We start from the raw sequence: 12,306 nt of genomic DNA, 5'->3' as shown, positions 1-12,306 counted from the left end.
GTCTAACAGGGGCATTGAGGCTAATCCGGAGAAGATCACAACTATCACCTCTCTGGCTAAACCGGCATGTATCAATGATGTTCAGCGTCTGGCGGGCCGGATTGCGGCTTTGAGCCAGTTTATCAGTCGTCTTGGGGAGAAGGCTATCCCTTTATATCAGATGCTAAAGAAAACGGATGACTTTGTCTGGAGTGATGCGGCGGATAAAGCGTTTGAGGATTTGAAGAGACAGTTAGCTGAACCGCCAGTCCTTGCGGCTCCGATCGATAAAGAGACCTTATTGTTATATGTGGCTGCTAATGCCCGGCCTGTTAGTGTGGCTATTGTTGTGGAGCGCAAGGAAGCTGGAAAGGAGTATCTGGTTCAACGGCCGGTTTATTATATCAGTGAGGTGCTTATCGAATCGAAGCAGAGGTATCCGCATTGGCAAAAGCTGGTCTATGGGTTTTTTATGGCAAGCTGGAAGCTCAAACATTACTTTCAAGGTCATCCTATCACAGTGGTTAGCTCAGCCCCTCTGGGAGATACCATGCAAAACAGAGAGGCGACTGGCCGGATTGCCAAGTGGGCTATTGAGCTTGGACCTCACGGGCTCAAATATACACCTCGCACAGCGATCAAATCTCAAGCACTCATGGACTTCATCAATGATGGACAGAGTTGTAGACACCAGAGGAAAAACCAGACAACACTTATTAGACTATTCACTTTGATGGGTTCAGGCAATTGGAGGGCTCGGGGGTTGGAGTCATATTAACTTCCCCATGAGGTGAGAAGTTTTGTTATGTTCTCCGCTCAATGTTCCCTTGTACTAACAATGCAGCTGAGTATGAGGCCTTACTCCACGGTCTGCGGATGGCTAAGGAGATGAACTTAAGCTGGGTTAAGTGCTTCGGTGACTCGGACCTGGTGGCTCAGCAGGTATCTAGCACTTGGGATTCTAAGGATCCACTCATGGCTGCATATCGACATGAGGTGGACATAATGGCTGGTCATTTTAAAGGTTATTAAGTTGACCATATAGACCGACGAAAGAATGAAGCGGTGGACGCTTTAAGTCGTCTAGGCTCTCAGCGTAAACCGGTGCCACCTAATGTTTTCCTCGACGTACTTCATAATCCGTCAGTCAAGATACCCACAGAAGAGGAGTTGGATATTCCTGACCCGGAGGCCCAGTTGGTGGCGGCTTTGCATGTTATACCAGATTGAACAGTCCCGTACCTGGCTTACATGAACCGGGGCGAGTTACCGGAGGATGAAACCTTGGCCCGGCAGATAATCCGGCGATCCAAGTCAATGACCATTATCAATGGGGAGTTACATCATTACAGCGTGACAGGGGCGATTCAGCGTTGTGTGTCTCCTCAAGAAGGTTGTGAGATTTTGCGTGAGATTCACGAAGGAGATTGTGGTCACCACGCCGGTTCAAAATCCTTGGTGGCTAAGGCTTTTCGTCACGACTTCTATTGGTTGACGGCTCATGCTTATGCTGAGGATTTAGTAAAAAGGTGTGACGGTTGTCAGAAATTTGCACGCCGCGCTCACGTTCCGGCTCAGAAGTTGAGAATGATTCCAATCACTTAGTCGTTTGCAACTTGGGGGCTAGATATGGTTGGACCCTTTAAGAGGTCCAAGGATAAAAGGACCCACATGTTGGTAGCAGTTGATAAGTTTACCAAGTGGGTAGAGGCAGAGCCAGTCATTAAGTGTGATGCAGCTACGACGGTCCAATTCATCAAAAAGGTGATATTCCTGTTTGGTTTTCCACACAGCATTATAACTGATAACGGTACTAATCTGTCCAAAGATGATATGGAGGAATTTTGTCAATGTGAGCACATCCGGCTTGATGTAGCGTCAGTAGCTCACCCCCAGTCTAATGGTCAAGCAGAGAGGGCAAATCAAGAAATTTTGAGAGGTATTAAGCCCCGGCTTCTGGTTCCTTTAAAGCGGACGCCGGGTTGTTGGGTGGAGGAGTTATCTTTTGTGTTATGGAGTATCAACACCACACCAAACAGATCTACGGGTTACACGCCTTTCTTCATGGTTTACGGAGCAGATGCGGTTCTCCCTAGTGACATCCGTCATGACTCACCCTGTGTGGCGGCTTACGTGGAAGCTGAAAATGAGAAGGCACGTCAGGACTCACTGGACCTGTTAGATGAGGAGCGTGATCTTGCAGCAGCACGGTCGGTGATTTATCAACAAGATCTCCGACGTTATCACAGCCGCCGGGTTAAGACCAGAATTTTTCAAGAAGGCGATCTGGTGCTCCGGCTCATCCAGGATCAAACTGATATGCAGAAGTTATCCCCACCTTGGGAAGGACCTTTTGTGGTCAGCAAAAACATGTGCAACGGGTCATACTACCTTATCGATGTTCGAGAGCACAAAGACTTACGCAAATCGGAGGAAAAGACCCAGCGGCCACGGAATATAGCTCTTCTTCGGCCTTACTATACTTGAGCCACAGGCTCTTCTTATGTACATACTTATGACAATGTATATATTATATAATAAACCGGAGCCTCAGCTAAAGCGGGGTCTCTGTTCTTTTTTACATCATGTGTGGTTTCATGGGGGCTTCTACTTACAAAGCGGAGTTCTATTAACCCGGCCTACAAAGTCACACAGATATAAAGGAAATCACTAGGGGGCTTGGTCGTATTCGAACCATAACTACACCTCTTGATCGGCTTAAAGACCAAAAAAGGAAATCACTAGGGGGCTTGGTTGTATTTACACTATAGCTACACCTCTTGATAGGCTTAAAGCCAAAAGGAAATTATGTGAAACCAAAGAGAGTCTGTTGCATCAAGCTTTTTTCATTGAGTTTAGGCTAATATTTATTTTTCTATGAAATATGGAGGATAGAAAAAATTTCTCCATAGAAATATGATTCCATTCCTACAAACTAAAAGGCTTTAAAGGAATTTTTCCTACAAAAATCCTATCCTATGAAATCCCTAAAAAATCCTACAAACCAAAGGAGTCCTCCTACTTTAAAGCCGCAGCTTCCGAGGGGCCAGCTCGCAAAACTTGTCCTCCCCTCTCTTCCCCGTTTTCCTCCTCTCCCCTCGCATCCGCTCCGCAAACCCCTCCTCTTTCGCAAACCCTAGCTCTCGCCCCCGACCCTCCATTGCCGCTCGAGTCGCCTCTTCACCGCCGTCATGGGCTCAGGTAAACCCTACCCCCGCATTTAGTGCCCTCCGTTTTCATCTTCTCGATTCCCCACGGTCTGGATTGTCGCTGTTTCTCTCTCTTACGAGGGTTTCTTTCCGTGATCGTTTCCTGTTTCTTGGTGCGCGTGGTGCCGATGGTTAGATGCAGACATGGAAGACTACGGTTTCGAGTATTCGGACGACGAGCCGGAGGAGCAAGACGTCGACATCGAGAACCAGTACTACAACTCCAAAGGTTTGGTTCCTTGTGCCAATTTTACTTCCCTTGGTGATCCCTATCCCTGTTTCGAGTAGCGGTCCTGTTACTATGAGAAATCTCGATTGGAGTATTATTAGTCCAACTTCCTCGTGCATCGTCGTTTTGTACTGGTAGTGGGGTTCCGTTTTGAATTTTGATGTATGGTGATCGCCTTTGTTTGTACTGTGCAGTTGCCAGTTTAGCTGCGAGGTATGTCCCGTAAGTGTGAAGTGCCTTTTAGTAAGGACATCGAATGAATAGCTAGAATCTAATTTTGCTTTGGGAACAAATCTGTTTGTCGAATTGACGCCCGTGTGGCGCTTGTTGGGCCAAGTAGCTCACCGGTGTGTGGTTTGTCTTAGTCCTATCGTGCCCTTTCGCAGTTAACAGCTAAAGTTTGTTCCGGCGAACACTTCTGTCTCGACTAAAAGGAAAATAAGCAACTAATGGATATGCAAGTTAATTGTAGTCTGTTACCATTTAATTTATATAAGCCAAGCTGCCGTAGAAGTACGGACAATGTGGCTTCGTATATATTTTGAAGCAAGGATAGGAAGACTCTGCTACCCTTCTCATTGCTTTAATCAAGAGTTTCATTCTGACTGCCACACACTTCATTCTTCAGTTCTGCAATAGTATATGAACTATCTGTTCTCCATCTCTTTGTTTTTCCATATTAGTTGAACTAACTGTTCTCTCAAATTGTAAGAGAGAATCGAAATAGTATTTATGGAAAAATCTTCATTTTATAGTTATCATTTATCAATGACCACCACAATACCAGATGAAGCCTAACATCTTCCCTTTCCTGCCCTCTTAGTGGTTGTTTGGATACTGAGGATTAGTGATGGGATATAGAAAATGAGTTTTTAGCTGATTTCTATGAAAACCGGTTTTGCTATCCTTTATGTGAAAAACGTGTTTACAGAAAACTTTGTTTGGGTAAGAAATTAATAAACTAGGTCTGTAGAGTTTTCTGTTTGGATAGCAAACATTAGCCTTATCCTACCTCGCCCGTGACCTTCCTTACTTTCCCATTGACGAGACTTCCACGCTCGACATCGTAGGTACGAATCCACAGTCCAGACTGGTGCTGTCCTTCCTTCCGGCCACCACGACAACGCATGCGACCGACCTCGTCCAGATTCTGCCCCCCCCCCCCCCCCCAGGCCTTGACCAACTCCGCGTGCGGCCTCCGTTGGCCCCCGAGGTCGTCGCCCTCCCCTGCACTGATCCTTCCTTGGGTCACTTCCCCTCTGACCTCCACTAATTCTGAACGCAGCCGCCGGCGAGGGCTTCCGATGGTCCCCGAGTTCGTCATCCCCCTGAACTGACTCTGCTGCCTGCTGCTTCTCGCGTCCCCTCCGGCCTGCAGGACTCCGTTGGAATCCAGTTTATGTAAATCGTGTTTATTGAATATACCTGAAATCTGAGTTTTTGGAAAGCTAAGTTTTCTATATTCACGGATTAGTTGGAGTTGCCAAACAGGATTTTAGTTTTTTATACCATTTCCCTGGTTTGTGGAGATCTGGTTTTGTATATACTACCTATCCAAATAACGCCTTCGGTACTCTGAGGATTTTCCCTTTCTTTGATTTGAGAATTCTGTAGTGTTTTCTAGCATTCTAACTGAATTAGGCTGCTTATAAATTTCGCCAGTTGTTTATATATATAAGATTCTTGTTTTGTGATTTGTGACTAAATACCGTCACGGTGCAATGTGCTGGACTCAGGTTGAAACTAGTTCAAGTTTAAGCTTATAGACTTGTCAAATGATTTTTCCTGTGTTTCTACGTAAATTATATAGGAAGAGGCTGGTATGTACTAGTACTTGCTTGCGGTAGACAAATGTTCGGGAAACTTGGTCGTATAGAATGGGAAGATACTTGCTAGCCACTGTGATGCCCTAGCCACCTCCTCGATATCCTGCTACCTTTATTTCTTCCCTCTCTTAGATCCAGGACTATATCTGGATCTTCTTAGCCATCATTGACACTAGGAAGCAGAATGTGATCAATCTGATGCCTCTCTTCCAACCAGTGTCTTGGCTGTCCTACCACTTTTGCAAAGGCCTGGGATCCTGCTAAAAGCTTAATGCTCTACTTTTTCCGGCAGATGCCTTTTAAGAAACATTCTATTTTCAATTTTGTAACATATTTGTTACACTAACGAAGATGCTTCCAAAGAAACTTGTATGTTCTTCTAAAATGAAAAAAGAAATGCATATGCATTGAGTCTGCACATCTGATTTTACATGAAAGTATGTTTCTTTATCAAATGTATTTTGGTATTTCATTTTCATACACTACACTTATTTTAATGGAAGATGCCACATCACTGTGTTCAGTTGTTTATACTATTGTCATATTTCGCATCTACTCTATTAGTTTATTTGTTTACCTTAACACACACACACACACACACATATATAGAGATAGATAATATATCTGATATTGACCACTACCTAGGCTAATGCTATCTCCACCATCCACTACTTGCTATCGAGATCTGTGCAAAGAGAGAAAAGAGAGGACAGAGAGATTATTGTCACCTCAGTTGTCAGGGTGGACCCCACACACCTGCCACGCACAGAACCCACCCAACCTCTCTCTGTCTTGTTCACTCTCCCCATCGCTCTACATGTAAGGGATAATTTTATATATGAAAGACTGTTTGGGTTAGGATAATTTTATTGTTTTCTACATGTAAGGGACTTAACATATGGTCATCTTTTTTTAGCAGATGGATCAAAATAAAATAGCGGCTTTACTCTAAATGGAAACTAAGTTTTTTTTGGACTGGTCTTTTAATATGGCAGAACTTAAATACTAGGATTATGGTTGTCCTATTTTGTGCACTTTAGGCAACATACAGTTATTTATCTATGAAATGTAAGCAAATTTACAATTCATTAATCTAACACATTCTAGTGGTTGATGGTGTTATGCATATGTTGCTGCACGGTATGATGTTGAATGAGTATCCTTCTGCAGGTATGGTTGAGACAGACCCGGAGGGTGCACTTGCTGGTTTTGATGCTGTAGTTCGCATGGAGCCTGAAAAGGCGGAATGGTTAGCATTTTTACCTATTCTGTTGCATTATTCTGTTTTATCTGCAATTTCCCTATGTTTGCTCCAGCACAATATGAATGCTCAAGTCTATAAAGTGTCCTATCTGATATCTGTGCTACTATCTGTTATCCTTAAGGTTGGAGCTTGAGGCATTAAGATGTTGGGTGTGTAGATTATATGCTTTGCCCACAAGCTGTCACATGTATTGTGGGCCTATCAGTTAGGACCAAGCGTTGGTTGTGGATAAATTTAGGTCATAAAATGGAGTCATTGGGACTTGGCCTGATATGAAATAGCTTGTGCTGCAAGTGGAACTCTTACTGAAGAATTACTTTTTTGTTGGATTTTGGAAGCTTTTACACACTTGGATGAATGTTTTTATTTCGTTAATCAGTTATTTTCACTAGGCAGTAGCTGCTGTTAAGCAACAGAAGATATGCGAAACAACCTTAAACTATGCGATGTATTAGGTTATTAGTTTGTCCTGAGGACCTCGGTGCGTCTATTCATAATTTATTTGGTGGGAGTCCATTTTCAGGTCACTGTAGTCTAGCTGAGGCTAGTAGCAGTTAGATTAACGACAGATTGAAGAAATGAAAAGAGGCAGCAAATAGAATGCTAGAAAACCAGCTAAAATTTTCATATAGGAGTCAGTGGAACTCTACCATCTTAATATACTGAACACTTTGCATGCTTAGTTGTTAGCTTATTGGTCAATTCCTTGAAAGCTATTGTTGACATGTTCAGTGCCTGTTACAGGCAGTTCTTGGTCAGGACTGGTATTGTCCTTCTATTAATTGGACATTACTTTGTAAAATTGAGTGCCTTGACCCATGCTTCCAGTGAAGTCACAAAGACATTATTTAATCGGTCTAGTTGAATTATCACTCTTCACCCACTCTGTTTCCTCAGTGAATTTAGCTGTTGCATAAATAAACATTTATGTTGAGTTGTCTAATTTTTATCTTTTAATTATATATATGTTCATAGGGGATTCAAGGCTCTTAAACAAACTGTGAAGCTTTATTATAAGCTGGGGAAGTACAAAGAAATGATGGATGCTTACAGAGAGATGTTGACATACATAAAATCTGCTGTGACACGTAACTACAGTGAGAAATGTATAAACAACATAATGGATTTTGTTTCTGGATCTGCTAGTCAGCACTTCAATCTTCTGCAAGAGTTCTACCAGACAACACTTAAAGCTCTTGAAGAGGCAAAAAATGAGGTTACGTTTGTTGTATTATTAAAACTAGGAAAATATTATGATATACCAAACGATTAGTCTTCATGTATTATCATTGTTTCTTGTGCAGAGATTATGGTTTAAGACAAACCTGAAGCTTTGCAAAATTTGGTTCGACATGGGGGAGTATGGTCGCATGAGCAAGGTGATTAGATATGTTCTTCTTGTCATTACCGATTACTTGCTTACTTCATTCCTTAGTCTTTATGCATTTAATTCACATATATCCTTTTACTGACAGATACTGAAGGAGCTGCATAAGTCTTGCCAAAAGGAAGATGGTTCTGATGACCAGAAGAAAGGCACACAACTTCTAGAAGTCTATGCTATTGAGATTCAAATGTACACTGAAACAAAAAACAACAAAAAGTTAAAGGTTAGTTATCTGTTCTTGTGTACGTTCATTATTATTTCTTAACTTGTTAGCTAACTTTCACTCTTCTGTTGTGTGCAATTGTGTTACTTTTCGCTGTGTCATCTTCTTGTAAAGCATTATGTGGTCACAGCTAAATGCTATGTGATTGCATACAAAGTTCAGATGTTATTGGCTTGTTTCATCGAAGGATTCTGAACTATTAGCTGATTCTTTTGGGGGTATTTGTCATTCATTGTTATCTGGGATTGGATAGAGTTATAATTTTCTTTCTTTCTTAAGTGAAATATGCTTAGCTTTCAGGATTGTAATATCTTGTGCACATCATCGGTCATGGGAGAAAATGGGTTCTTTTTTCAGCTTTGTAAACTGAAACCTGCAATTTTGATATGCATCATTTGTATTCTTTGCAACACTAGCTCAAGAGCAATCTTATTGAGAATTATGCTTCTTTTTTATAGTATCATGTGTGTGAGAATTAAACGCACCATCCGAATTGAACTGTGTGCTGTTGCAGGAATTGTACCAGAGGGCTCTTTCTATTAAATCAGCAATACCTCATCCAAGAATTATGGGTATAATTCGTGAATGTGGTGGGAAGATGCACATGGCCGAGAGGCAGTGGGCGGACGCAGCGACTGATTTCTTTGAAGCATTCAAAAACTACGACGAAGCTGGCAATCCACGGAGAATCCAGTGTCTCAAGTACTATCATAAGCACATCTTCTCTGTCATAACTCATAACTTTGTATAACTCTTTGTGATTTCCTATCATAATTTTCCTTTTGCTGCGAATTAGATATCTTGTTCTTGCCAATATGTTGATGGAATCTGAAGTGAATCCCTTTGATGGACAAGAGGCCAAGCCGTAAGACTTCTGATGACACCCTCTTAGGTCTTGTAGGTTGATTTTCATTACTCTGTGTAACTCAAATTTCTGCAGGTACAAAAATGATCCTGAAATCCTCGCAATGACAAACTTGATTGCAGCATACCAGAAGAATGACATCATGGAATTTGAGAAGATCCTAAAGGTCAGTGCTCTTGAACAGATGCCATTTCCTTGTCTGCCACGATCCTAAACTAATATTTTTTGGTTCACTGATTCCATCGTAATTTTCTTGTTTTTTTGCCAGAGCAATAGAAGAACAATAATGGATGATCCTTTTATCCGTAATTACATTGAGGACTTGTTGAAGAACATCAGAACTCAAGTGCTGCTCAAGCTCATTAAGCCATACACAAGAATAAGGATTCCATTCATTTCACAGGTGAATATTTTACAGCATATCCACACTTTGCTAGCCAGATTTCACTTTTCATATGCACAATATGTGCTTGTTCTCCATCAGATGAACACAAGCAATTTATCGTGATAACAAAATTAACATGAATGATACTTTATGTGCTTGTTCTGCTTTAAAGGGGCTATACAGGACATACAGCATGAAGGTTGATCATTTCTTTAGTTCTCTTTGTTAACTAAACCATCCCAGTTCAATTCAAAACATAACATATGTGCGCACTTAAATCTAGCAAAGTAATGCAGTTCTTTTGCAGCATGGAAGTACAGTTTTGTAAATCATGTCATGTGTGACATTTAGTTCATCATAACATTGACTGTTTCAGTCAACAGTTTGTATTTAGTGGCTAAAGACGCAGTTCATCGTAACATCAACTGTTTGAATCAATTGTTTGTGTTTATAGGAGCTAAATGTCCCAGAAAAGGATGTTGAGCAGCTCTTGGTGTCATTGATTCTGGACAACCGTGTCCAAGGCCACATAGATCAGGTGAACAAGCTGCTAGAATGCGGTGACAGGTGCGTACTGCCACTAACTTACTTTCTTGACATATTCTTCGTGAGGAAGTTCTGAGGGTGCAGATTTGCAAATTTTATTCAGGTCAAAGGGAATGCGGAAATATCAAGCCATCGACAAGTGGAATACTCAGCTCAAATCTATTTACCAGACGGTGTCCAACAGAGTTGGGTGAGAGATGGCAGGTTTCCATTAGTACCTGCTGGTTGAGTTGTTTTGGTATCTGGGGGCTTAAATGTGAAGGAGTATCTTGTCCGTGAGGTAGATCCTGGACGTGGGTAAAGTAACTTGTCACTGTAATGAACGTAGCACTCCAGTTTGTGGATTATATCCTCTTATCTTTTCTGTGATTTGGCCAGCGGGATGCTGGGATTTTGTCCTGAGCTGAAACGGCCCTGCTAGTTCCTACTTCATCCTGCCTAGATTTCACTGTGGTCGAAAGCTCGGTATCGATGCGAATATAGAAATGCTCAAAACTAGCATCGTCAAGTATTTAGTTTGCTCATTTAAATTGAATTTGACCATGGATGCTACGCCACAAATGTCTCAGCTTGCATCACCCTTCGCATATTATTTTGCCTGGCGTTTGCCATCTCACAGCAAGGCATCAAATTTGTGTCAATTGAGAAGGAAGATGGGTAAGCGTATATAGGTGTTATCTCTAGCTCATACGTGTACACCTCTCATGATGAACTAAGGTTCAGATGTTGCATGAATTCACTTTGTCCGAACCGTCAACGCCTTGGTAAACCCATCTGCGAGTTGGCCTTAAGTAAGGATGAATCGGATGCTGTCTTAGAAAATTAGTAAACCCATATACAATGTTAAAAATAATAACCCCAGCGGTTATTAGGGAGATAATCCCTGCTTCATTAGATGTGCGGTTCCACGTTTGTGGGAACCGTCACGACAGTTGCCTCCCGTAGAGGCACCCCTAGCAAACCGTTGTGTCCTTTCCCATTGTATATAAGCACCAGTACATCATCAATAAAGACTTTTGATCATTTGTTCAGATCCCTTGTTAGTTTACGATTGACTCTCAATACGTTATCAGCACTTTTCTCTGCCGAGAAGCAATTAGGCCACAAAACGGGAACGACGGCTGTGTGCACGGCGCCGCCGACATGGAACACAAGGCGTTGAAGTCGCAGAGCCCTCGGCCTGGACTTCGCGCACCAGCCGCGGACACGACGCCTCGGGCCCCGTGCCGCAAGACGTCCCACGCCCGGCTGTGCGCCGTGGCCGCTGCCCGCGCTCCGCCCGAGCCCGCCTCGGGCCCCGCGCCGCAAGACGTCCCACGCCCGGCTGTGCGCCGTGGCCGCTGCCCGCGCTCCGCCCGAGCCCGCACCAGGCCATGGCCACCACACCACAAGACCCGGCCACCGCGCCGTCGGACGCGGCCACAGCACCAACTGCGCCGAGACGGTCCTCGCCGCCTCGGCCCTCTTCCGCCTCCGCTAACGGCTGACGACTCCATGCCCGTGCGCTCGGCTGTATCCAAAGTCATGGTCGCGACCTCCTGCGTCGTGGCCTCGCCGCCTGCGTACACGCCGTGGCCGGTAGCGCCAGGCCGTGGCCGCGCTCCTCGCGCTTCGCCCGGCCTCGACTGGCCGCCGCCCGGCCGTGCCCGTGGCCGCCGTCGCGCCTGCGCCAACCGCCTGGGCTCCGCCTCCACCCCCTCGGGCGTCGTCCGCCATGGAGCAGGGATGGAGAACACCGGATCAAAACAGGCTAAAGGTGAGAATAGAGCAATGCCTCTGTCGCGACGACGTTCGCCGCCGTCGCTTCATCACCCATCGCCGCCGTGGAGAAGGTGGTGTTCACGGCCGCCTCAACCGCGCCTCTGCCCGTTGACCCCGTCGCCTCTTGGCGGCTGCCCTCCTGAGGGGCAGCACGTCGGCCTCCCTCGGCTGCGCGGCCGTGGATGCGAATACGTCTGCCGCGCCTCTTCCCTCGCCGACCCCCGCGAGACCGCCGCCTTTGCCGAGGACAGGCGCACGTCGCCAGTCGCCACCTCGTGGCCCTTGGCCTCCCGTAGCCCAACTCGCCGGCGGCCTCGCCATCGAGCAGCCGTGGGCGCCGTGCTGGGACTCGCGAGCGGCGTCGCGCCCGGGACGCTGCTCCCTGGCGGTTCCTCGGACGAGGACGAGCGCGGCGGGAGTTCCTCTCGCCGCCGGTGAACGCCTGTGCGGCGGCGCGCGTGGAGGTGGCGCCGGCCGGCCATGGAACTCTCCGCCTGTCTCGTGTGTATCTTGGATATTGAAGCCGATGGGCTTTTTTTTTCCTCCACTCGTCGGTCGTCGCTCTCTCTTATCCATTCGCTTGACCAGGTTGGGAGACTACCACGCCATACGTGGCCCATGTGTAAATATGT

General features: G+C 45.0%; 1 protein-coding gene across 2 annotated transcripts; it reads left to right on the top strand.

Moving 5' to 3' along the window:
* The first annotated feature begins 3,012 nt into the window (after positions 1–3,012).
* LOC123061129 (COP9 signalosome complex subunit 2) lies at positions 3,013–10,282 on the top strand. 2 transcript variants are annotated; one of them, XM_044484081.1, is made up of 12 exons: positions 3,013–3,180; positions 3,325–3,417; positions 6,414–6,492; positions 7,483–7,723; positions 7,812–7,886; positions 7,983–8,117; positions 8,632–8,819; positions 8,914–8,982; positions 9,058–9,148; positions 9,251–9,385; positions 9,822–9,934; positions 10,017–10,282. In XM_044484081.1, exons 1-12 carry the CDS (start codon positions 3,171–3,173, stop codon positions 10,105–10,107), a joined length of 1,320 nt encoding a protein of 439 aa, XP_044340016.1. In that variant the 5' UTR covers positions 3,013–3,170; the 3' UTR covers positions 10,108–10,282. The 2 variants fall into 2 exon arrangements, with proteins under 2 accessions (XP_044340016.1, XP_044340017.1); XM_044484082.1 differs by having other exon boundaries at positions 3,035–3,180; positions 3,331–3,417.
* Positions 10,283–12,306: the final 2,024 nt, after the last annotated feature.

The sequence above is a fragment of the Triticum aestivum genome, chromosome 3A (assembly GCF_018294505.1).
Source record: "Triticum aestivum cultivar Chinese Spring chromosome 3A, IWGSC CS RefSeq v2.1, whole genome shotgun sequence".
Lineage (NCBI taxonomy): Eukaryota > Viridiplantae > Streptophyta > Magnoliopsida > Poales > Poaceae > Triticum > Triticum aestivum.
Note: the sequence above shows the minus strand (reverse complement) of the source record. Positions and strands in the feature narration are given on the sequence as shown.

Bases quoted from the DNA above. Each gene is read 5' to 3' on its own strand.
- LOC123061129 (XM_044484081.1), top strand. The intron at 7,724-7,811 runs GTTACGTTTGTT...TTTCTTGTGCAG, and splicing joins TTGAAGAGGCAAAAAATGAG to AGATTATGGTTTAAGACAAA. The intron at 7,887-7,982 runs GTGATTAGATAT...TTTTACTGACAG, and splicing joins AGTATGGTCGCATGAGCAAG to ATACTGAAGGAGCTGCATAA.